Genomic DNA, 27339 nt, shown 5'->3' with positions numbered 1-27339 from the left:
AAGAGTAGCCAATTTACAGAGCTCTATGCGGTATATCTGGCTTTAAAGCAAGAGGCGCCTGGTAGATGTTACATTTACACAGATTCATGGTCCTTTGCGAATGGGTTGGCGGTGAGGTCGCCGACTTGGCAAAAGAATGCAGAGAAAATTCATGCAAATGAAGTGTGGGGAAAATAATTGCGTCAAGATATTGCCGAAATGCTAATGCAAACAACAGTAACTGTGTATCATGTGGATGCACATTGTGCAACAGATTCATTAGAACGATGGTTCAATTCTGTTGCAGACGAACATGCAGAAATTGCAAGCATGGACGCGAGGGCTGAGGATGATGATTTGGAAGGAATTGCAAAATGGACCCACCAGAAGAGTGGACATCTCGTAGAGAAGGATACTATAAGGTGGGCGCAAGACAGGAGAATCAGTATTCCGTTAGAAATGGTGAAAATGATTATCCTACAATGTCCTATGTGTCAGCATCAAAAACAGAAAGCTATTCATGGCACGTTAAAGAGAGGGAAATTACCTAGACAAATTTGGCAAACTGACTATATTGGTCCAATGCGCATTGCCAGGGGATGTCAGTATGCAGGCACTATCGTAGATAATTATTCCGGCTACTTAATGGCATTACCATGTAAAAGAGCTACCCAATTGAATACAATTAAATTACCGGATCATGTGGTTATATATCATGGTATTCCTCTGCAAATTCAAAGCGACAATGGATTCCACTTTAAGGGGTAAATGGTGCTAGACTATTGGCAGGAAAAAGGAATTGAATGGATTTTTCACGTCCCTTACCACCCTGAGGCTTCGGGGCAGATTGAGAGAATGAATGGATTGTTGAAAGCTCAGCTACGCAAAACAGATGATGGTTCTTTGAGGGAATGGCGTGAACGCGTGCAAAAAGCTGTGCACATTTTTAATAACCATCCCATTGCGAACAGCGAAGCTCTGCTGATGCACATGTTAACGCCAGCCCTACAAATGAGACCAAATAAAGTAATGGACACTTTGCTATACTGGGAAATATCTCCTGGTGCATTAGCTCCTTACCGTGCCACTCCTCTGATGGGGTGGATTTGCATGTAAGGGAAGAAATTTGTCTTGAACCAAGAGGCATTGCTGTGATTGATACGGGAATTGAGGTACAAATTCCTTCTGAACATATGGGATTAATTGCTCCCAGATCAGGATTGGCCATAAAATGCATTCAAGTGTTAGGAGGAATTGTGGACGCAGACTACCAGGGTGTGATCGAGGTAATTCTCAGTGGTGAAAAAATGCTGCCTATACATAAAGGGGATCGAGTGACCCATGTAATATTGGCATCTGTCAAATTGCCTACAGTACAGAAAGGAGAGCCACCCACGATATTAACCATTCATGGGGACAAGGGTTTTGGCTCATCAGATGCAATGATCCCAAGGTGCGGAAGTATGGGTTGAAAAACCTAATGGGCCGCCTGCTCCGGAGGATGTAACTGCGGCCAGAGAGGATCAGGTGATGCTTGTGATGGAACCAGGAAAAAGAAAATGTTCTTGTGTCCTGCTGACAAATGTTATCTGCTGAATAATGTACCCCGCTGATACTCTGTCTTTTGAATTCTATTGTCCTAGATCCTGAGTATACTGAGTGCTTGTGTGAGGCAGGATGGGAGTGTTTTCGGGAGGGTCCGGGGACATGTCACAGGATGTGGCGGATGTCTCTATTCTCCAGCTGGAAACGGGGATCTGGATGAAGACTGATATACCGGCTACTCGCTTTGCACCGGAGGATGCATACCTTGCAGCTTATTGTTGTGCATTAAGGAAACAACGGGGGCAGCGACCGAATACTCCACTCGCTCCCTTCTGGAATCGCTACATCCTTTTCTCATCATGGCTATTCAGCCATTCTTAGGCAACCGGAAAATGATTGAGTGTATTTGGCCCGGCATGTTTTTAATCTCTCACATTTCTGTTTGCCGGACGTGCACAGTTCTGCAGATTTGATTTTGACATGCCTTGTGGCTATTCAGATCCTGCCCCGATTTCGAAAAACATATTTGGGGTCCTGCATAATGATTCCTTAGTTGAAACTTCAAATGTAAGAAGTTCCTTTTCGGTTTATGAATATTGCAAGTTTTGTGCAGACACTACCCCCATAAATGGAGAAACATGACCCGCATTATGATTCATGACATCACTCCCGCGTACGTATGTTATCAAATGACTTGAGATCCCTCCCATATTGGAAAATGTCAACAGTTGAGTTTAAACATGGACGGAAAGCAAACGTATTTCGAGCTGCACTTGTGTGCAAGATCCCAGAGTGTTTATATTGATGAATTGAATAATATGTAATGTAACTTCACTCTGTTTCCACTGCTAGTCACCTGAACCATGTAAAACTTCCCCCAGGTTGGCTATTTTCATGTGGTAACATTACTTACTCATATTTCCTGCTAACATTTCGGGTGGCCCCTGTCGGTTTAATGATGTTCCCTTTGCAACCTATGGTTAGGCTATCTATACGTGCTGCTTCCTATACTGCTCTTTCGCCCGACTAATTCGGAAGGGCATTTGCTTTCTGAGGCTGCAGTGTTGGCATTAGCGATTTCTATAATTGCGATTTGGGGATTAGCTGCTCGGGCTTATAAAACTATGATTAAGCTAGCATGCCTTGTAGTCAATGAGACTTCACAAGCTCTGACTGAGCCGTTACTAGATAATAGAAATTTTCGGAAAGCTATTTTGCAAAACAGAGCGGCAATAGATCAGTTGTTCTTAAAACATAACTTGGGTTGCGAGACAATGGAAGGCATGTGTTGATTTGATTTGGGAGACCATTCTCATTCCATTGAAAAGCATATTAAAACACTGAAAGAATTGGCGGCCCAAGTTACACAAAACAGGGTTGGTAGTTGGTGGGAGGAATTATTTGTGTGGGTTCCTGAGGGTCGGCAGGTGGCCCTTGCTTGGATTTTTGGTGTTTCTACGTTGGTAGTAGGTCTTTGTTGTTGCGCTTCTTGTATTCCGCATTTATGGAGTATGGTTTGGCGGTTGTGGGAGCCTCCTACTCCTCCTCCGTCAAGTTATGGTAGTTAATTGTCCAAGGGGTGGAGTGTAATGTTCATACGAAGATCTGACCTAAAATAACATGGTGCTGGTGCGCATCCATCTTGGACATTCACCTCCCATCACTGTAATAAAGCCTATGTTTTTCGTAAGCTCAGCGGAGTAGACATGCAGCTTGGTAGCAAAGGCAAAGCAAGGTCATGTAAATATTGTTGCCGAATGGACTTACTGTGGAGAATAGCTATGGTATTGTCCGCTGAACGGCTAACGGAAAAGGGAGTCGGAGCGCAATGCAGGTGCAGTGATAAGGTGTCCTGGGAATTAATGCAAGGAGAGGAAAGCTGGGTTTATCCACTTCTGGCTGGTTTTTTCCACCCTTCGCCACTTTTACTTGTGATCTGCTTTTCGGCTGAGGGCAGCCATAACTGAAAGAGGCGGAGATATGCCCCCATAAAGAGAAGAGGCTTGTAAGCCAAAAAAAGTCAGTCAGAACTTGGATCCCTGGGTGATGTAGTCGCGCTGGTTGGGAGGACGCTCCGCTCCAGATCCCGTTATTGCGTGTGCTTTCTTTGCCTACCTGCTTTGGGACTAAGCAGTGTCGTGGTGGCCAAGACAAAGGTGTCTTCTGCAGCAGCATTGACAGTGAAGATGCTTTTTTTCTATCTTCTTGTATAACCAACTATATGTTTACTTGGTGTTTTATATTCTATACCTGGGTTTGGAAAATAAACGGCCGATAACAAGCCTTTTATAATGACAGTTATTGGCCGTTTTGTGCCTTATTTTTGCCTGTCTGAGTCCAACAGTTCATTGTGCAGGAAGGGCCGGGGACAGGTAAGTCAGAGGTGTTCCCCTATATGGCCAGGTAAAAGCACAACACTTACTTCATGATGCCTTCACAGACCATCATCAGTGATGTGTAGCTTGGGTGTCTAGGCACAGTAGGCTTGGGCCCACATATAGCCATACCCCATTCATATCCCTCACAACCATCGACCTTCAGTTTTGACTGTCACCCAGAGTGGGACTTGTTGGGTGTCCTGACCCACGTTTGGATTATTATGCTGCAATATTTGGTGCTGTGGGTTTAGGAAATCCAAGAGGGCGGAAAAGCCCACATTTGCGCAAGAATCCTAGAGAACCGTGCAGTTTTGCGCACAGCAAAGTGGTTCCCTGACCTGCCACCCACCAGTGCAAGCATGATGGGCCAGGAGTGCCATGAGTGAAATGTGCGCCAAAGGAAAAACAGCAGTGCCGGTTGGCTAAAAAAAGCGCTTTAAAATCACCTTTGTTTCCCGGAATGCAAGCTAAAAATGCCTATTTTAAACATCACAAGATATTAAAAAATCTCAATGAACACCAGCAGACATTTGGCAGAATGTATTCTTATGTGCATACAAAATCTAGGAAGATGAAGAGCCCAAAACAATGTTTAAAACAAAACTGGCTGAGCTGTGGATGTCAGCAGCTTAAGTTAAATGGACAGAAAGCCACTAAAATCGAAATGTTTCAAATAAATGAGTGACCTACTTTGAGTGTAACATAGGTTGCAACTGTTAAATGTCATAGTTTTGAACTTAGAATCAGCATTCTAGCTGCATGTGCAAAAATTGCGAGTTTGATTTGAATGAAGAAAAACTGGGAACAAAAGTGACATTTAGCTGAAGCCTGGCTTAATGAAACTGGATTCTGCCTGACAACTACCCCCGACAGGAGAGGGAATTCGGCAGCTGTGTTCCCAGGCCTGGCTGCATCCTGCTGCCCCTGCCAAAAGGAGATGACACCTCTCTGATTGAATTAGGGAAGTGGCACATGGGGACTACAGGAAACTAAACAAAGCACTGTCCCTGGCTCAGGCAAATGTTATATTAGGGGGGACGTAAATGGCTTCTTCTTGGGATAAACTGGGAGGGGCAGTGCCTGTGAGAGCAAGCTGAGCTTGGGGGAAGTGGATAAACCAGAAATTCCACCATGTGCTTTGGAAAACCACACCCTTTTGGGGCCAGAGCATGATTTTAAAAAGATGGATAATTCATAGTGCGGACTTGTAAAAATTATAGAAATAACATCATCATTCTTGTGATTTTTTCTGTGCACATTTTAAGAGGTGCTAGGACCCTGTTGTATGTTCTTGGGGATAGTAGCAGAAAAAAAGGTTGTTACTCCAAATGTATGCATGTTAAAAATCTGACACTTTATCATCTGAAACCCATATCCCTGGTGCACATTTGTGTAAAATCTAGAAAGGTTTAGAGGTTGTGATCTGGATGAAAAGGGCAGAATTCTGTCATAAGTGGACACGACATCTTACAAAGACAGGGATCAGATGGTTTGGTGCTACAGAAAATATGTTAACTGGACGTATAATATTAGAAAAATGGTACATCGATAAATATGTATTTGGGTCAGAAATAGATTTGTGTGCAATTTGACAAGGGGCGGTTCCTCTGACCATAAAACCTACCTCATCACTCTGACTCACAACCCAGTTCCCCCAATCAAGGAAGAGAGGAGGAACTGGCCAATGATAAGTTGAGAGGGTTGGGCATGCAGAATGAGCCGACCCACCCACTTTCTAAACGCATAAAAAGAGCCATTGGAACCCAGGTGGGGACATTCACTTTCCACTTTCTTGCGGGACGCTTTGCCGGGAGATTCCAGACTTCAAATCCAGAACTCCAGGGATCCAGAACTTTACTTCAGAACTTGTAGCAGAGAGGCTAACCCACAAGCTGAGTTCTCTTCAGCAGGCCTCAAAAATCATTTGCAAACTATTCAACCGCCGGGCTGTGCGGTTTGCTGCTTGCTAAGAATCCACTTGATCCAGACCAGCAGAACCAGAGACCGCTGTATCCGGAACCGCTGGCAGAACCGATAACAGAACCGGAGACCCAGGGACCAGATCGCTGTGAAGAACGCTAGCAGAAGTCCAGCCAATCCTGACCCGATCGGTGACGAAGTCGCATTCCTGTCCAAAATCTAGTGTGAGTACCCAGCTAGCACTGTACCAAAACCAATCTCTTAGTTTAAAATAATCTAATCCAAACTATTTTAGCCTATTAGAACTGCCTCCTAGAATCGTGTCATTCTGTCATCTTTAAAACTGAAAACTGTCATTCTGAGCTTTAAAATTTGAAATCCGAAAAACTACGGATTACCTTTAAATCGGCCGTATCTCCTGAACCGTTTGTGCTAGGAACGAGATTGAACTTTCATCGTAAAGCTAAGGTTCTAGGCTTCCCAACGAACCTGGAACCGACTTCCTACTCCTTATAGTGCCTCCGTAATTGCTCTCGACGCACGCGACTAAATTGCAGCGATTTGACATTTTGCTTCATTTTAGCCACGGGTAAAAATATTTGTTTTTGCTTCCATCCCTGAACTCTGTTTTCAACTTAATAACCATCCCTGAATCACTGATAGGGCTGGCTTGAACTGATTCAAAGTGTCTATCAACTACCCTGAACCCCCTATAGGGAATTGAAAGCCTTTTAGCATATTTTTCACTTAATTGCAACCACATCAAAGTATATTGCCTGTGTTTAAAACTCCTACCTGTTTTCCTCTAAGCTTGCTAGAGGGGAACTGAATTATATTTGATTGCATTCCTGAGAACTGTGTGCTTTCCTTCCATCTCTTTACATTGCATAAGGGAGGGGGGGCGTGAACTGTCAAAGAAAAGTGATTACATTGTCTTTTGTTGAAGTCACATCAAGTTTATTTTCTGTACTGCATTTTCATTCATCACTGCATTGTCCTTGAAGCCATAAAAGCATTCTCAGCTACTTTATCCTCTCTATATCACTTCTAAGCCATCCAAAAGAGTGTACCACTGTAACATTATCCATTGTTGATCACTATCATCTTCACAAGTTTGCTATCAAACATTAATTTATTATAAAAGTGTGATATATATATATATATATATTGTTTAATTTTCAAATAAACCTTTTAATTTGCAAAACAAACCTACTTCTTGGCTCAGTGGGGTCAGGGGGATTCTAAGAGAGGGATGTTATATAAGGGTTGTCATCCAGAGTAAACAAACTGGACATAAAAATATATCAATAAGGGTTTCCTGGGGCATCCCAGGCTAGGCATTGACTTAGCTGTAGTGTTGAATTGAATCCACTTACAGACTTTTCCCAGTGACCAGGTTGCCACAGGATAGACCACATCACCACCAACATAGTTAACAGTAGTGCATCCCTCTCGGCCACATTCATCACAATTGCCAAACATTCCCATTGAGATGCTAAACAGCTATAGACATTTCCTGTGCAAATAAACTAGGTCACAGTGCTCATTCCAAATACCAGGGACTTTGAAAGAGGCACTGTGTTAAGAAGTCAGAAGAAAAGAGGGCCAAATATTGCTCTGCACAAAAAAATGCTACAACCTCTCCTCTGAGCCTCTGTTTAGGCAATGCATTTATTATGATGCAATTTCTCACTGATTTCTGAACAACAGTTCAACTTGTTGATGCCCCTTGCCATGTCTAAACTAATGTTTACTCAAAAGATCCAATAGGTTATGATTATTCCTTCCGAATGTTAAATCTCCTTTGGTGCACAAAGCATTTTCCAAGCAGTCTACTCTCTTTGTTTTCTGCATGATCCGAACATTTGTATTCAAAGCTCACGCTGGTTTGCCCCAAGGGTGCCAAGAAACATAATTTAGGTCTCATTCTTCACTCTGTGCATGATGCCCTAGCCCATTTGTCTTCCTGTGTTTTAGGTCATCTGAGATGTGGTGGACAGAGATGAGTTGAACAGAATTCATGTATGGCCTTCTCTTGACATTCAGCATCTGATGTCATCAGGCTTCTAAGCACATTGTAAAATGTAATGGGGCTATATAGCCACACCTTTATGGGAGGTGCCTGCCAGACAAAGCTCAAAATTGTTCGCAAACAGCATGAGGTTTAAATACTTAGACGGCAAGTGTTCCCCTACATTATTGGCCTTCCAGTTTTCAAACAGATTATTTTTACCACAGCATTTGCAGCGACCCATCCTATTCTGGATGAACCAGCTTTTTCTTTCGCCCCCTTTCTTAGTTCACTCTTTTCCTCATATGGCTTATGTTTCACAGCCCATTACAACATTCCTTCTTGATTGATTGGGATTAACAAAGTGGTTTTTAATTCCCTCTGTGTTGTACAGCACCAAACTCATAACTATGTATAGGTCCACTATTACAAGTCTACCACTCTAGTCTTGAGTCCACAGTTAATATCCTAAGCAGTTTGCCACTTAAAGTGTCACATCATCCTTTCTTTCCACCTTAGTCAATGTGCTTAAATAATAAACACTCAGATCCTCAGAGCTGTTTTACCACATTTTATATCTTCCCTTAGAGTACTAATGGCTTTCCTAGCTATCACTTGCACTACTTTTGTAGATGTCCCTTTCCTTTTACGGGCCTATTAGTACCATTATGCAATTGTACATATTCAGCATTTAACACCTACAAGAGGTATTTCCATGCATCTCTTACACTATCCCTTTTTCACGACCTTCCCCATTTGACTACTCAAGAAAACAAAGGAGAATGACCAAATTCTCTGAACATCTCCTTTTCAACATGCAGCACATCATTCGCACTATACAATGAAAGATGTGATTATCATTAAGCCATCAGCATTTATACTTGCTAAGCGGCACACCACATTTGAAGATTAACTTTCAGGGGTAATGGAGGTGAAAAGGAATGTGTCATTAGGGTTTGAATTACTTACGGTGTCTGGATCTTCAAGCTTCTCGTCAAGTTCTGCATGAGTAAGAATGGTGTACCCTTTACACACTCGCCACAGCATTCTCTCAAAAGCTTCAAGTTTTGCATGGGGCACCAAGCCAGATATAAATCTACGTAAAAAAGTAAACTAATTAGAAAATGTAAATGCCAGATCAGAAAATGCGGCAAAGATATTGGGTTCTATCTCTATATATGCAAATATTTCTATTGTATGGTATTGGGAAATTAAAAAATATATAGATCTATATATAAAAACAAATATTTGGTGTTTAATGTTCCGATAAGGTCATGAAGGTGTTCAGATGACAAACCGATTGGTAATTGGTTTACAAATGTCTTCAGAAACCAGAGAATGCATTATTAAACCATAATAAACATTTCTTGTTATGAATTATTTATATTGCATGATTTAAACATTCTAGACTTCCCAAATTACTGAAGTCCTTAAAGGTGTTTTGGACAGGAACACTTCCAACTGTATCAACAGTCTTCAGGGCATTCCTGCAGAAGGTACCTTAGAATAGAGGCACAAGTAATTAACAATTAATCGGTTGATGGATGGGCAATACAGTATACATAAACTAAGGACATGACACAACCGACAGTAATTCAAGAAGAAAATGAATAAATACACTGTGAATTTTCCAACATAGAGAAATGATGGAGACAGGGTAATTAGACAGAGGGAGGGATATGTTAAAATACAGAGGATGCGCTCTCCAAACTACAGAGGTGGAGTCTGAGGGATGTGTAATGAATCCAATGGTTTAATCACTTCTTTCCCATCTGTGACCTCTCCCCATTTGACAAGGGGACCGCCGCCGTTACCTGATCCTGACCCTGGGGGTGGCTATATGATGGAGGATCATATGGAGGAAGACAGCCTCCGGGAGAGTATTAGGGCACCATCAGACTAGACACGGTACCTCGCTTCTTCTTTTGAGGATACCCCATCCATGCCCAATGTTTTAAGGGCATATTGTTACACCTCCCCTCATCCACCTAGGAAGGGTAAAGTAGACCTTTTCACAAGATCTGTATGTCAAAATCAGACTTCCCTTTTAAGAGTCATGAAAACCCCTTCTCAGACTCCACCTACAAGTTATCCAGAGCGGACTTGCCCTAAAAGATCACTGAGAAAACTAGCTCAGACTTAACATGTAAATCATCAAGAATGGACTTCCATTCCCATAACTACAAGAATACTGTGATGAGGAATATGAGAAGCGTAATGCAGATCCAAGAAGCCCAAGAACACAAGCTGCGCTCTAGTTGTTGCGAGCACATAACTGCGGTGGGGACATTTAAACAAGCAAAGCAGCTGACTGAGGCATGCGGCTGGCGGAAGAAAGCTGCTCATCTCGGTGCGGACCGAGAGACTGTGGGGCCAAACGGGTCGAGGAAAAGGAAGAGAAGCTGACCACAAGTGAGAACACACTGCGGGCACACCAGAAGCCAACAGAGGGGTTCTGGTTGTTTACAGGTTTTAGGAGACTGTCATGGTGCATGCCCCAAAACCCTGAAACCCGCGAGCCCAGCCCAGATTCTGGCTTCCTTTGGGACTTCCCAGGCCCCAGCTAGGCTCACCTGGGCTCATTCCTGGCGCCGCTGGCGCCAGGCTCATGGCAAGTGTTAAATACATGGTCCATTTCTTTGGCTGTGAGATGCTGAGCCATTCAGTACAGGATGTGGCTTGGGACTACTTTACCAGAGAGACAGGATATGATGAAGGGGACTATTTACCTGGAACTACTTGCAAGGCTATTTAAACCGCACCTTGCAAACTGAACACGCTTCACGTTAATCTGCACTCCTGCAGCGTAACGCTCACTGTGTCAGTTCTTGCTTCCTTTCTGCCACGCCCGTCCAGAGTCTTCTATCCATCGGCACCTGTGAAAATAGAAGAACAAGAGTTATTCACGCATTGAAGGCCTTACCTGCAGAACATCCGGACCTCGCCTTTACGCTTATCCAAGGGCCGCCGCATCTGTAGAAGATCAGAACAGAAGGCACCCTCTCGGGTAGCGACGCACCTGACTCGGCATCCTCCAGGAACTCCAGCGAGCAGTTCTCCATCACTCTGCATTGCGCCGCATCTCGACACAGTCAGTCGGACCTTACATCTTCCTGGAAAAGCGCTGCACCTGCCAAATAGAAAAGACAAAGCAGGTTAGTCGCACACAACAAGAAGGCTAAAATAAAGTGAACTATTAGCGCATCTCGCACAGCACTCTACTTACCGGCAAGAATCCTGCACATCATTGTCAGGAGAGTCATCCATCATCCGAACACCGCTTTTGTGCCGCACCTGAAAGACAAAAAAACAAACATTAGATATCTTGCATGCAAGGATTTAAGGCAGTTATTTCAAGGAGTTATTGGAATAGAGACTTACCTGCTTACTCCGGTCCATCCACTTCAGCAACCTCCATCGGATCAGTAAAGTAACTCGATCCTGGAACTACAGAGTAACCGCGCCCCTGCCAGAGAGTGTGCAGGACGGAGAGCTCACCCATATAATAGACAAGGTGAGCCAAGGAAAGAGAAGAATAACACGGAAGAAGGTGAAAACCAAAACCAGCTCCACACAGTTGGCTAATATCTTGTTTCAACTTGCAGACGAACATCTCCTGAGGCAAGACAGAAGGGAAGAGTGTTAGGGAGAATCTCTGTTTAGGCTGAATTTCCCAACCTAGTGAGTCCCCCAACAGCTTTGCTGGATTGCTGGAGTTTGTTTTTTTCTCCTGCCAAGAGTGAGACTCTTTCTCCCACTCTTGGACATGATTTATGGTGTTCCTTTGAATGTTAATGTGTTTCATGGGCTATGGGGTCTTTTACTCCATAGGGTCTCATATGGTTTTTATTATGTGTGTTAAACAGCACCCTCCCTGCAGTAACACCAGGGTGTCATAGTGACCCCCACCATAGACTCCATACCATGGGACTGACTACTGTCTCCCAGGGCATGTAAAGTCACCATTGGCTTTACTAGTCCCAAATTACTAACAGAACCAGTACAAACCATCCTATTGTGGACGTACTGGTCGGGGCAATTCGATTGCCCCTGGATCTGTTATTCGAGGGGGCACTGTCCCGTCCCCCCTCGTCGAGTTTTGGCTGGTGGCAGTGGATACTACTTTTTATATCCAACTGCGAATATATCGCTATGGGATTTTCCCATTGTTCGAGGCTAATACTTTTTAACATAGCCTCTAACATACTGCCGGTTTATTTATTTAATATTAATTCACTGGTTGGTATTTTCTGCCGTTTGTGTTCGCCTCTGTAACTCCAAACCAAAGGTCGCGCCCTTTGTTCCACTTTTTGGCAGGCTTCTCCACAGAAGCCTCCAAAAGTGGTGCCACTCTGTCTGGGTACCACAGGGGGTATGGGAGGGGGTTTAGGCACCCTGGACTGAGTTACCTTGGTAACTCAAGTCGCACTCTTGTGTGATTGGCCCAAGTGGTGAGCCGGCCGGCTCACCACTTAACCTGTTTGATTGACAGCTAGGCTGAGTGAATGGGGGTGTGCTGCATAAAAGCAGGGCTTTGGGGACTGGAACTTCCGAAGTCGCCACAGGACCTGAAAATCCGACGAGGGAGAAGCTGAGCCGACCTGCTACGACGACACCACCGGTGGAGCCCCGCTGAACCGACTCACCACTTCCCAACGACAGAGGAGATCTCCCTGCTGGAGAGTATTCTTCCCCTGACTGGTGGGCACAACCAGTCTTTTCTCGCATCCCAGGATGTCTTGTGGTCGAATTGCCCGTGCCAAGCCCCCCGATAAAAGGGCCGCTCCTTTTAATTGGGAACTCTGCGGCTAATTTCGTCCCTGGCAGTGCAAGGGACCCCTGCTCTCCTCCCCGACGAGATCCTCTCTTCCTCCGGACGAAGCACCGACTTGCACCCGCTGCCAGGAACAACTGCCCCCGCTGGAGCGTTCTCACCATTTTAAGGTACCGTGTCCGCCAGGCCTCCCTTTCTAAAGATTGCTACAAGGTAACAATAACCCCTTAACCTTCTGGACTGGGCTGGCCGCCTTGACCATCTAACTGGTCCCTTTCTTTTTGGTCCAACTCTTTCTGAACTTATTGTGAGACTTTTGGGCACTTTTGAACTGTGTGACCTTGGACACATTTCGACCGGAGCCTCTTAAAGTGGGTCCGGCCTTGTTAACTTTGACTTTACGGTTTGAACCTGCCTTCTCCTCCTACTGTGTTCTTCTGAAAGTGTTGGGATCTGTTTCTATCTTTGCTCTGCCTTTCTCTCCCTTTTAAACAAATTGATTAGAGTGCCATCTTCGTGAAGCGCTCACCGCTGTCTGAAAATAAGTGTTGCTTTACTTAAGACTTGTCTAAATAATCGTTGAAGGGAGTGTATATCTTTTAGTGACCATGTTTTTTGAATTGCTTGATATTAGTGCCAGTGTGTTTAACTAGATGTGTTTTTAAATAAATAATTATATCTCTTTTACACCAAGCTCTGGTCAGTGTTTGCTTGTTCTACTGTGTTCTATTGACCTATTGTGAATACTCTGTATACTGCCTAACTCTTCTTGAGAGAAGTCTGACTGCTCAGCCACAGCTACCAGGTAAATCTGGGTGGTACAGACTGTTACCAATTACCAATTGGGTTTACTGCCAACCACCTGTAGTCCTAAATCTTTTGCAGTGGTCCTAGAGGGAACTGCACAGGTTTCTGCCTAACAAAGACGCAAGCAGGCCCTCATTAGGCAGAACACCACCAGTGCAGACATCATCCTTCGCACACGAGCACGCCCCCGTGGAGACCAGGTGAGCGTGACAGAGGCAGCCTATGCCTTACTGTAGGAAGGGAGAGTGTTCTCCTGGCTATCTTGCTTTAGTAGTTCCAAGGATAGTTCTAACACACTGGTTGTTGCGATACAGTTTTCGCTTTTATTTGTGTAAGTGATGGGTTGTTCTACTTTCAGTTGGTATGCATCTAGTACATCTGGGGCAATTAGGCAGTACATTAGTTTGAATGAAGTGGTACTTTATTGGCAAAGGTTTGCCAAGTTCTCGCAGCACTTGTAATGCCAAATTACATGTCAAGGTGCCGACACGTGTTTCGACCATAGGGTTTTTGTCACGGCTGAATTATAATAACATGTAGAATGTGACATGGTGAGTGAAGTGGTGAGAGGCAATGAGCCGTGAATAATACAGGGTGTTATGACAGTGTAGATTGCCAACTAACATGAATGCATTGGTGTTACTATTGTCGATTTGAAGTAAGTTGAGGCGCAAGTGATAGTGACAAAATAGTACATTGGAAAAATGTTAAACAAGATACCAAAACATTTATACATAGTGGTTTTAGGCCCATGATAAGGACATAGTTGGTAAACAGAGAGTGTATCAAGGGGCGAAGGGGGAGAAAAGGACAAAAGTAAGAGTTATCGTTAGGGTTAGATTGGGTTAGGCTGGTAGGTGTAGTAGTAGTGCAGGGGATGCGTGTGCATATTCTTACCAGATAGTGAGGTTGTGGTTAGACATGGTCAAGGTAGTTGGATGCTGGTTAACAACTGTAGGAAAGGGGGAAAACCGTCATGTTGGAGGGGTAGAAGGTACATTTTCGCTAGTGCATGTTGAATAAGTAAATAGGAATAAATCTGAGTCTGTGTCTACATGGGTCCCCTTAAAGTAGCAGTTGCACGTAGGAGTGGTTTGCGCAATCTGCAACCATAATGCAGATATCCCAACAATGTCGTGTTGGCATGTCCAAGTGGCAAAGTAGTAAGCCAGCTCATGGGGCTTAAGATGTGGCTAACTAGACATAATGAGGCGAAGGTGCCTAGTTGCCTGCTGGTTGTATTAATGATGTGATCTATAGTTATTACATAGGTGTACTGTGCAGTATTCGCTGTGGTAAAAGAGGTTGGACATGGTGATAGAGGAAAACACGAACGGGACTCCATACAACCGTGCATCCTCATAGTGGTTGCCGATGTTGAGGGATATAAATGGCGGTTAGGATATGGTGTTAGCGTTCAAGTGGTTTGGTGATGCCGCGCATTTTGTGAAGGAGAAGTGGCAGAGGCTGTATTGACACTGAGGCACAACGGTGAGGCACATCATGTTGTGCTGGAGGTGCCGGCATTTATCAGGCAATTCTTACCCTGGCTAGTGCCAGTATAAAGGAGGTTAATTAAGGGCATGAGCATAGGGTTGTGTGTGGTGGAGTCGGCGTCCTCCGTGCGCGGCGCAGTGCCCAGGTGGTCTTTCAGGGTCAGACAGTAACGTACAGGGAGCACGATAGTGGCACGGGTGTGAGAAGCATAGTGTGTGGCTGCCAGTGCCAGTGTATATCAGGCTCATCTAACCCTGGCAGGTGCATGTGAAGAGAAGGTTAATTAGGGCCTGAGCATCGTGTGTTTGGTGGTGGCATCCTCCAAGTGAGGTTCAGTGCTCAGGCAGTATGTCAGGGTCAGGACAGTGCAGCGGACCAGGCTTACCTGTCTGGCCAGCGAGGCCTCCGGAACATAAATGCACAGTCGATGTGATCTTTCGATCCCGGACGCCATCTTGGATTTCCTTAAATGAGGTATCCTGACTGTCTTTCCAAAATTCAGTCCTCAAATGCTGCTAACTATCTCTGTCTCAATGCCAGTAAGACAGAGATCATACTCATTGGGACCCCTGCCCCAGGTTCTTTCTAGGCTGGACTACTGCAACAGCCTCTTTCTCAATCTACCTACTTCGACTCTGTGCCCACTACAACTCATCCAGAACAGAACCGCAAGACTTATCCTTGCCCTCAAGCCCAGGGACCGCATCTCTGAGGTGCTGAAATCCCTTCACTGGCCCCTGTGACTCCTAGGACCAAGTTCAAAACCCTCTGCATAGTCCACAAGGCTTTCTGGGGCTGGGTCGTGCACTACTCTAAAACGCTCTCTTCCTAAATAGTCTCCTTCTAGAGCCCTCAGCTCAGCCTCCTCCAACTCTGCGTGTGAGCCGTTTTTCCAAGCAGAGATTTGGCCTCTCTCCGCCTTGAGCCGGAACTCCTTAAGTTCCAGAAACTCCTTAAAACCTTCCTTTTCTCTTCCTCTTTCCCTCTCCCTTGCTAACCTCACCTCTTTTCTCCCCAGCCTCACTCCTCCATCTATCCTCTAACTCTGCTCAGTTTTTTGCTGACTGGTCACCTGGCCCACCTCCAGAGCCTCACAGGTCCCGGACTCCCCTGCCAGTCTTTGCACTTGCCTGCGGGTCTCCGCACCATGCCCAGCATTACTGCACATTCAGATTTTGTTCCATAAGAGGGGGTAACCCCCCCCCGCACTTCAGCATATGTTCCATGAGAGAGGTAACATCTCTGCACTTAACCCTGGGCCCCGTACTTGTTTCCCCTTCCCCCCCTCCTTTGCACCACCGTCTGTACACTTGCAGGGCCTGAATGTACTAGGCCTAGTAAGTTTTGTCTTGTCTCCCCTCCCAAATCTGGTTGCGCCGGTTACATTTCATGCACCAAGTGAAAAGCCCTTCACTTGTGTATAAGCGCTATACAAATAAACAATTACAATTGGGTCCCATGCACCATACTGCTTCCCTGCACTCTGGCCTTCCTCCATGGGCACCCCCTCTTCCCCTCCACTGCAGCTAGTAATCTCAGTCATCTTCGACTCCTCCCTTTCCTTCATCCCTCATATTCAGGACATTGTCAAGAAGTCCCACTTTCAGCTGTTCCTTTTGAAAGGGATTCTTCCCTTCCTCACCTTCCCCCAGAGACTCTATGTCACCCGTCCACTGGTTCTATCCAGGCTAGACTACTGCAAGGGCCTTCTTCTTAATCTTTCTTCCTCCACCCTGCAACCCCTCCAGCTAACCCAGAATACTGCAGCGAGAAGTATCCTTGGCCTCAAGCCCAGATACGGCATCTCTCCTACCCTAAAAAGCCTTCACTGGCGTCCAGTTTCAGCACAGATTAAATTCAAATCCTTCTGTATCATACACAAGGCTATCTGGGGCCATGACCACTATCTTCAACGCTTACTGACCAAATACTCTCCTTCTAGACTCCTCCGTTATTCCAGCACCAACTCCCTGCGTGCTAAGCGCTTTGCTAAGCAGAGAGCTGGTGGGCGAACACTTTCCTAGGCTGGCTCCCTCCTGTGGAACAGCCTCCCTCTGCATCTTGAGCAGGACCTCCTTAAGTTCCGATAAATCCTCAAAACCTTTCTCTTTACCTCCTCCTTCTCCTCCTCTGTTCCCTGCTATCTTACAGTAGCATGACTGATGTGCAGGGCCCTTATGTGTCCTCAGGACCTTGACCCCACCCCATCTCTCATCCCAGCCGCTGTCTTTCTACTGCCCTTACTTGGCTCATCCACACATCAGTGGTTGCCCTTAGGTTCTTCTCCTCTTAGTACTTACCCTGAGCACTTCTCCACGAGCATCAAAGCACCTTATCCCTCAACCCTACCTCCCTCTGCACTTGCACATTCTGAACACTCACAAGGCTTAGTAGGTCTGTCTCCCCTTCCCTTATCTCTCATTATTTGTTTGTACTATTATTGGTATTATTTATCCTTGCTGTAACTCATTGTCTTCCCCTGTCCACACCCCGTTTGCCCTGTGGGCGCTTTGAAACTGTTTTGCTAATTGTATAAGCGCCTAATAAGTGACCAACAAATAAAAATAAATGCAATTACAATTCAAATCCCTTCACTGAGTGGTTGAGTGCCTGTTGAGTCCAGCGCTCTGATTGGTTACTGGCCTGTCCACAGGATTAACATTGAGTGAGCGCCTGGGTGGTGGTATTCACTATGTGGAGTGGCAGGGGGTATGGGTGGGGTGGAGAGAAGATCCCCAGGGGAGCATATTGCATATATGATGCACAAAATGCCAGGCAATCATGGAAATTGTGATGGGCAAGCTATGGGTTCAAGGCATTAGAGGATAAACTGGAGGGAATGGATGCTCTAACCAGATGGGCATGTTATATATGTTTTTTAGTCAATGCAAGGGCCGGAGAAATGTAACAGTTTGTGTGTGATGCTAGTGTAACTAGGGCCCCATATGTATCCCGATTGCCAAGTGATTGAAGGTGTAAGACAGTCCAATCAGGGATGGTGGTGGATGGGCCCCTGGGAGCACAACTGCAGCAGATCCAGAAACAAGAATCTCGAAGGCCAGTGGGGGGCATCCAGGAAGAGGCTGCAAGCCACCGATGCTCGGAACCTGTGGAGAGTCCACTGGAGCAGAGGGGTGGGCAGGAATGCATATCACCTGCGGCCGTGCCAACTGGTCTTTAAGGCCTCTCCCAGTGACCCCGACCTGCATATGAAGCAAACTGCGGCACTTGGCATTCCAAGGGATGCAGAAGGATCCAGGTCGTTGTGCAACTTCCACTTGTAGGTGTTGAACCCCAAGCGACTCAACTGGTCTGCTTCTGAATTGCGATCCCCTGGGAGGTCAACTGCCGAAATCCAAATCCCCTCTGTCAGGGCCCATTCCCAGATCGATACCGCCTCCATGCAGAGGAGGTGAGAACAGGTTCCACCCTGCGTGTTCAGGTAAATCATTGTAGTAGAATTGTCTGTACTGACCAGAACAGACCTGTCCCTAATGAGGGTCAACAACAACTTTAGGGCCAGGCCCACTGCCGTGAGCTCGAGCAGATTGATATGCAGGAGGGCTTCTGTCTTGGATAATGCACCGTGAATCGTGTAGCCCTACAGGGTACCCCCCCCCAGCCAGAAAGAGAGGAGTCCGTCGTCACCACTAGGGTAGGCTCCGGTTGGGTGAAGTGGGCTCCCACTGAAACCTTGCCATCCATCAGCCATCAGTGAAGATCAGACAGCAGGAGCAGTGGTATTGGGATCCTGTCCGACTGAGACCCAGTCTCCTGATCCCAAATGGCCACCAGGTGGAGCTGGAGGCGTCTCTTTTTGAGGTGAACGTGCTGTACAGAGAGCACGCACAAGGCCATCAGGCCCAGAATGTGCTGGAACCACCATGCAGAGGTGGTCGAATTGGCCAGAAAGTGTCCCTATATACAACTATGGGAGATCCCGGGGTCTTTGTTATAGCAGCAGGCAAGTTTTCCCTGGTTATCAAACCTCAACTTTGAACCTGCCTGGACTGCTAGTATAGAGAGAGTAACCTAAACACAGTAGTCTTCAAATTCTGTTTTAATAGAAAAATGTGTAATCAATTGCTAAAACCAAAACCATTTATACAGTCACCCTTTGGTTTAGCTTGAAGGTTTAATTACATAAAAACACGACAACTTTATATATGTTCGTTATGATAAAACACATATCCTAAATCCAATGAAAAGTTCTAAACTGACACTGTGTTGAGTAATATCAACTGTGAACCACAATTACCAACTGTGAAAAATGTGTCATTGATTACTAGATCCTACTCCATATCTGTATAACATCATGTTCCCAACATGTTACATTCTGTAGCCAGTTCGATGAATCTCAAGAACGTCTTCAGGGGCTCTTAACCGTCCTAAACACTTCAGTATTTTATTCTGTACTTGGGTGAGTACAAACACACGGCTTGCCTCACCTCTGTGGGAATTACTTTATCTCTGTGGTAGTATGAGCCACACAATCTAGCATCCGTTAGGGTGGTGTATTACTCTTTGCTCTATAAACGCTAAAGGTATTCATTAAACTTGCATTTTTGTAACAACTACCAAGTCACACTGATTTAGTTTGATTCATGACTACGGTGGCCTTCCGAGTTGGCCTTGCAAAATGGTGCCGCGCCCTGCTCCTTGCTTATCGCCACCCGTAACTTTCTGTGGACAAAACATGTATAACATGACTTAGCTGCTACTCTATTGTGACCAAAATGCTTGCTTCTGTGTGCACCAATATTTACTTACATCTTTTGTACTTCAGGCCCAGAATGTGCTGGAACCACCATGCAGAGGTGGTCAAAGTGGCCCACCGCCTTGCAGATTGAGTGACATAAGCCTCACGCGCTTGGGGAAGACCCGCTGAATGGTAGTGTGCTAACATACCCCTAGGATGACCACTTCCTGAGACGGGCATAACTGATTTTCTTGTGACCTCGCCCTCACCGCCAGTCATCCAAATAAGGTTATAGATGATGGCCCTCCAAGCAGAGGAGGCCCGCCACTGTGTTCATCAAACTTTGCGAAGCTACAAGAGGCCGAGTTCAGGTCAAAGGGCAGCACCATGTACTGAAAGTGGCATGACATGATCGTGAACCTCAGAAACTTCTGATGCGGTTGATAGATGGGCTCATGCAGGTATGCATCCTTGAGGTCCAGAGAACACATCCAGTCCCCTGCACACAGAGTCGGCTGTGTGCATGGGAGCAATCATCTTGAAGCGTTCCAGCGTTAAAGTCATATTTAGAAATGACAGGTACAGGACTACCCTGAAGCCCTCCTGGTTGTTTTTGGGTACCACAAGAATCCTGGAATAATAGCCAATGCCCCTTTCTACAAAAGGAAACTGTTCTATCACCTGCATCAACAAGAGCGAAAGGATCTCCAGTAAAAGTGCTAGGGAGCGGATCTGACAAAGAGGAGGAGAGAATGGAAGAGGCTGAGGAAGCCAGTGTAGACTACGGATAGGATCCACTGGTTGCTGAAAAGATGCGTCCAGGTGTCCTGGAACAGAGCCAAATGGCCCCCCACGGGTGAGCCGTCTTCCCAGACCTTGACGTCACTGCTTCTTGGTGTCCGAGGCAGGGGCAGATGAGGGGGAGCGGAAACACCTACACAACATCCTCTGCTGCTTCCTTCTGTAGTCGCTGGACGACCTGTCTGGCCTCAGTGTACTGCGGTCTCTGAAAGCCATGAAGCCGTAGAAAGTTCGGTGTTTGAACTCGGTCCTACCCTGGGACTGAGGGAAGGATTTCCGGCACGGTTTTGTCAGGATGGCCAAGGACTTGAAGTTTGAGTGGAGGTTTTCGTTTCCTCAATTGGTCATCGGTGGACAAATAAAAAAGGTCCACCGATTTAGGATACGCTTCTGCACATCAGATGAGAATTTAGTGGCATGCATCCAGGCCATCCTTCTCATCTCGACCCCAAGAACCAGCGCTCTGCTGGCCATGTCGATGTGGGAGACCAATGACTCCATGAGATTCTGAGCAATGGCTCGGGTGTCTGCCAGACTGGATTTGAAGGAGGCTTTTTTGTCAGAAGGAAGGTTGTGCTGAAATTCCCAGAGCTCCCTCCACAGCTTCTGGTTAGCTGCGGCCAAGAGGGTGTCCGCGTTGGCCTGCCGCAGATGCAATCCTGAGATGTAGTAACAGCACTTTCCCCAAGGACTCGAGGACTTTGTTCTCCTTGGAGAGCAACTGGAGGTGGCTCCCTTGGAGGAAGACGAAAAAGACATTGGTTTAGAATATAACGAGGCCGTGGCCACCACAGAGAAATGGGGCTGCAGGTGGGAGGCAAGGAAGATTGGCTCCCCGTCCGTCAGCCTAAACCTGCTGTCCAACTTCTTATTCATCTGGGCGTTCTACCTGGGCTTCTCCCAGACCTTCTGTGCCACCTGCAGCACATGCTTCTGGAGTGTAATGCCAGACTGGGTCGTGGTGTGTTTTCCCAAGACCTCTCCGAGCACACCCGACTCATAGGGTGCTTCCTCAGGAAGAGGGACCCCCAAGAACTCCACCAAACCCTAGAGGCAGTCATGAAAGGCCTGAACAGGTGGATAGGGTTCATCATACTGGGCGTCCTCGTCATCGACCCTCCCCCCTTTCACAGCCCATGGGAATTCGGGCTCTGGGGCACAGGTGCCGGCATGCAAGCAGCCCACCCCCACCCCCAGGTCCAAAGCTGCAGCGGTTGAGGGGGAGACGTTGGTGGTACAGGAGGAGGTGGGGGGGGGTCAGTATGACTGATAGGGCCTGGACCGGGCGAAGGACCGGCACCAGGAGAGCCAGAGCAACAGGAGGAGTACCCAGGGAAATGGGTCAAGGAGGTGCCCCTTGGGGGTAACCTCCCTCATAATATCGGTCAGGAGCCCCTTCATCTGAGGGGAACACATGAGGAAGCGTTCGAAGGAGCAGTCCTCACTAGCTGCCTGAGCCCTGCCCTCCTTGACGCTGGGCCTCTGCGAACTGTAGGCAAGTGATGGGTAGATGCACCCCTGAGGGGACAAGAACCCTGCACCATAGGATTTGTTGCTGATTCATGAGGGAAGAGGACTGGAATCGTCCTGCAGAACACACTCTATGGGCAAAAGCACTGGCTGGCCCAGAGCTCGATCCAAGATGGCCACCTGACTGCAAGGCTCCGCCACGTGCCGCTCTGCCATTTTGAAGCCTTGCGCCACACCCTGGGAGGGAGGGCGCGAAGACCCTGAGCCAAGGGAGGCCGCAGACACGAGAGGATACAGCTTGGGTCTTGCACCCGAAGCAGAGGCGTTGACCTCAGAGATCTGTGAGAAGGGAGTAGTTTCTTACCTGTAACTACATTTCTCCAGCATTGGTATCTTCCATGGATTCACATGCTTAGAATATTCCCCGTCGTCAGGCTGGGATCCCTCGGTATATTTATAAAGACGTTTTCCATAGGAAACATTTTGCCACTTCTGTGTCCCATCTACGTCGTTTTGGGCCACTTAAGCCTGACCCAATAGGATGTAGGGTATACATAGCCACACCCCCGCGGCTCCCTTCATATTTTAACCCCCAAAGTAGAATGGGGCATATAAAGTTTGCATGCAGGGGAGGCCGGCCGGCGCATGTGAATCCATGAGAGATACCAATGCTGGAGAAATGGAGTTCCAGGTAAGAAACTACTCCCTTCTCCAGCATTGGATCTTTCATGGATGAACATGCTTAGAATAGATTGTATAGCAGTATTCCTAAACTGGAGGTGTGTAATGCAAACCAATATCATCAAAGCCACACATGCAGTTAGCTATGTAAAAACTTTCAATCATGGTACATTAACAGTAAAAAAAACAATTATGATACATTGACAAGAGGATACACCCCTCTGTGGGGCTAACCTTACTGAAACAGGTGTCGTAGGACTGCTCGTCCCATCTGCATATCCTTTGCATGCTGCTGCTCGAAGCAATAATGCCGAGTGAATGTATGCAGCACCAACCAGGATGCCGCTTGACAGATATCCACCAGCGGGATTCCGGACCACAATGCCCCCGATGACTAGGTGGATCTCGTTGAATGGGCCTTTGGACTCTTTTCCAGAGGCTTCCCTGCTTTTGAGTGGCAAAAAGCAATCATTGACAATACCCAGCGGGCAAGTCCTTGCTTTGAAATTGATTTTCCCTTTGCCAAAGGGCCATAAGCCACAAATAGTTGTCTTGTACCTCTAAAATCTTGAGTATGATTGAGATAAAACTTTAGGGCTCTTTTTACATCCAACGTATGGAGAGCTTTTTCAGCAAAAGATGAGGGTGTTGCGAAGAATGTCGGCAGTACAATAGAAGAATGCTTGTGGAATATAGTTGGAACTTTTGGTATAAAATGAGGGTTAGTTGCCAATACCAATTTGTTTTTGAAAAAACCTCAAGTATGGAGGGTCAATAACCAATGCTTGTAGTTCCGAAAGTCGTCTTGCTGAAGTAATAGCCACCAAGAAGGCCAATTTCCACGATAAGAATTTTAAAGATGACGACGACATAGGTTCGAAAGGAGCCTTCATTAGTCCTGCCAGTAGCAGGTTGAGACTCCAGTTCGGAGGAAACTTTTTGGTTGGAGGAAAAGTTTGGAATAAGCCCTTCAGGAAATGTTTAACCAGTTGATCGCTAAACAGTGGTGTTGAATGTTTTTTACGAGTGAATCTCGAAATGGCTGCCAGATTAACTTTTATTGAAGAGAAAGATAAACCTCTTTCTGCTAAGTGCAACAAGTATGGAAGAAGCTGCTCTGCCGCGATGTTCAGGGGTTTTAATCCTGGTTGATCTTTGCACCACATACAGAATCTCTTCCACTTACATGCATACAAAGTATTCATGGAAGGAGCCCATGCTGCTTGTAAAATTCGGCAACAGTCCGATGAAATGGTCAGAGCCCCGAACTCTGAGCAGTCAGGAGCCAGGCTGTCAAGCTGAGGCCGTCCGGGTGGTGATGCCAAACTGCTCCCTTGTCCTGAGATAGAAGGTTCGGAATCTTCTGGAACCTCACTGGTTGAGTTATCGACAGAGTAGGTCGGAGAACCACAACTGTCTCGCCCAGTAAGGGGCCACTAGGAACACACGACATGGGTATTTGTGAACCCATTGTAGAGTACATCGGATGAGTGGAAACGGAGGGAACGCATACGCGAATTTGCCCGTCCACGGGAAGGAGAATGCTTCCCCCAGCGAGTCGGGTTGTGGCCATCTGCTCGCGTACTATGTGCACTTCTTGTTCTCTCTCGTTGCAAAGAGGTCCAGGGAAGGATGGTCCCATTTTCTGAAGATGTTCATCAGCTGTTGGTCGTTCAACTCCCACTCGTGCAGTTGATTCATCTCTCTGCTGAGAGAGTTTGCCTGTACATTTTTTACTCCTGGCAGGTGGTAAGCCAATAAACGTATTTTCTGTTTGAGAGCCTAATGCCATATTTCTTGAGCTTTGGCCGAGAGAGTTCTGGAACGAGTACCTCCTTGTTTCCTTAGGTAGAACATTGTCGTTGTATTGTCCGTCAATAATCTTACGGCCAATCCCTTTATGCGTGGTAAAAATGATTTTAGGGCCCAACGTACCGCCCTCAACTCCAGCACATTGATATGAAGGGTCGACTCTCCTGGGGACCACTGACCTTGCAGCTGCAGGGACTCCAGATGTGCTCCCCATCCTGTCAGAGATGCATCCGTCACCACCGTCATCTGAAACTCCGGTTCCTGCAGGGGCATCCCTCTCATTAGATTGTCTGAGAGTTGCCACCACTGAAGCACTTGCAGAAGCTCGTTGTCGATAGTCAATTTGTATGACAATAATCCCCGACTTTGGGACCAGCGGTCTGCCAAAAATTCCTGTATTGGTCTCATGAAGAGACAACAGTTGTTTACTAATGGGATACACAACGCCATGGCCCCCAGTAGTGACATGTACTTTCTTACAGACACTGTTGGTTTTCCACTCCTTTGCCTTGTGTCTGAGTTTATGAACTCTCTCCAAGGATGGTTTTACCATTCCTGACTGCGTCTGGAACTCTGCACCCAAAATCACCAAGTTCCTTGAGGGAGTTAAGGAGGACTTCTCGGAGTTTATTGCAAAGCCTAACCTCTGCAGAAGTTGCATGGTGGCTTTTATACTTGTTTGTGCTATTATCGGCGATGACCCCCTTACCAACCAATCGTCCAGATAAGGGTAAACATGATTAACTTTTCTTCGTAGCCTTGCTGCTACTGGAGCCAAGCACTTTGTGAACGTCCTGGGAGATGACTTTAGTCCGAATCGAAGTACTTTGAACTGGTAGTGGGTTTGACCAACTACGAACCTTAGAAACCTTTGATGTCGTCGACGCATTGGTATATGAAAATATGCGTCTTGCAGGTCTAACGACGCCAGAAAATCCCCCGGCTGTATAGATCGGATAACCATCTGAAGCGTAAGCATTTTGAACTTCAGACTTCTGAGTGTCTTGTTGAGATCTCGGAGCTCTAGAATGGGTCGCCATTTGCCGTTGGGTTTTTTGACTACAAAGTAGCGGGAGTAAACTCCCAGACCTCTCTCGGCCACCGGGGCCAATTCTATAGCCCCTTTCTGCAGCATAAGCACCACTTCTTGTTGTAATATTTGAAGATGGGGTTGCGCCGAAAACACAGGTGGAATGTGCGATGGCACGTTTTTGAACTGCATAGAGTGGCCCAGTTGCACCGTGTCTAACACCCAACGGTCCGATGTTCTTTTCCCACACTCGTCGACACAGAGAGACACTCTGCCTACCAGGACGTCCTGAAGCTCGTCATTGTTGGGACTTTGACTTCTTGTCTTTTGTGGACGATGAATAACCTCCTCTTCTTCTCGAAGCCTGATAGTCTCGGCCTCTTCGAGTCACTTGGGCAGCTTGCCTATAGCCTTGAGAAGAATATGATGGTCTGCCGAAACCCTGGTCCCTGGATGCCACAAATCGGGAATTCCCTGATGCTCCTCGGAAGGGGCGAAAAGATCGAAATGTTCTGCCGCTCTGTAGGGCTCCAAGAGAGCGTGCTGTGTCTGAGTCTTCCTTTATGCCTTTTAAGGCCTCGTCCACCTTCGCCCAAACAATTGTTCTCCTTCACACGGCATATCGAGACTTTGTACTGCACCTCTGGCCTAAAGTTTGCACACTTAAGCCATGCTTGTCTTCTCAACACCACTCTGTTGTTTATTTGTTTGAAACCTTCTTCTGCCAGGTCTACAGTGATATTAATTGAGTGGTTTGACGCCTCTTCCCCCTCACGCACCAGCAACATAGCAGATTTTCTGTGCTCATCCGGTAGATGTTCCAGGATGGGGGCTAAACGGTGCCACCCGGTCGTATCTCGCCATGATAGCCAGTGAGTAAGCTGCCTTTACTGTCTTCGCTCCTACCGACAAAACTTTCTTTCCAAAAGCATTCTGCCTCCTGGCCTCGTTGTCTGGGGGGGTTGTACATTTATGCTGTGATCTGGCCTTTCTTGCAGCAGCTGCCGACACTACCGATTCTGGGGAGGGCTGTGCGGATAAACATTTTGGAGTAGAGTCCGGAGCTTTAAATTTCTTTTCCAGCCTGCCTTTAACTGCAGGCTCTGAAAACGGATGGTGCATGGTTCGTAAACCTGCTTGCCAGACGTGGTCTAAAATGGGGACCGAGAATACAGACTTCCTCCTCTTCTCCATTAGGTTCGAACAAGAAGCACTCCTCCTTTTCCTCCTCCGGGGACAAGCCAAACTCAATACATGCCTCAATACATGCCTTGCCAATCATTGCGTGGAAGGAGCCGATATCATCCAGCGGTGATGGTTTCGCCGGACTTCTTGGAGCTTCCTCCTCTGCGTCTGATTCCCATGTCGGATCTCGTGAAGGGGACGATGATAGGTCTGAAAAAGACTCTTTATGCCCCTGGTCTGACTCGGAATCTGGTAACTCTCCTTCCTCCGGGTGTGAGCATGGAGGATCCTCACTAACTGGACGGGAGGCTGGGACTCTGGTCGAGGACCACGGGCCTGACCCGGTTGGTCGTCGGCCGGTGTATTCGGTACCACTTCAGGTGTACCATGTGAGGCAACTTTGCGTCCAACCGGCTCAATAGAGTCTGTAATGTGGACAACACTTCCAAGGACAACACCGACTGGGGATTCAGTAAAGACGATGTAACTGGGATACTTCGCCCACTCGAGACCCTAAAACGAATTAACACCCTGCAATTCAAGATCAGTTGGACCAGCCAACTGTTCACGGTCGTCTTCCATAGACGATATTGAGAAGGCTGCTTCCTGTTGTAATAGGGCCTCTGGCAAGATCGGATCGTACACAGCCAGTTGCCAGCCCGCTGGAGGGTCCACCGTCGATGATGCCAACTTTTCAATCGTTGTCGTCTGAATCGACGAAGCGACTGTAGAAATAATCTGCGCTGATGG

The 27339-nt window shown here is 46.7% G+C and overlaps 1 protein-coding gene across 1 annotated transcript in view; it reads right to left on the bottom strand.

Annotated features, from left to right (window-relative positions):
• Nucleotides 1-27339, bottom strand: part of ATP6V0A2 (ATPase H+ transporting V0 subunit a2) — a 721136-nt gene that overhangs the window by 542761 nt on the left and 151036 nt on the right. The window contains exon 6 of the mRNA XM_069619692.1: nt 8803-8929. Coding sequence (XP_069475793.1) covers nt 8803-8929 — 127 coding nt within the window. The remainder of the gene's footprint in view (nt 1-8802; nt 8930-27339) is intronic.

Source organism: Ambystoma mexicanum, chromosome 10 (genome assembly GCF_040938575.1).
Source record: "Ambystoma mexicanum isolate Mex_15411 chromosome 10, UKY_AmexF1_1, whole genome shotgun sequence".
In the NCBI taxonomy this organism is placed as follows: domain Eukaryota; kingdom Metazoa; phylum Chordata; class Amphibia; order Caudata; family Ambystomatidae; genus Ambystoma; species Ambystoma mexicanum.
Note: the sequence above shows the minus strand (reverse complement) of the source record. Positions and strands in the feature narration are given on the sequence as shown.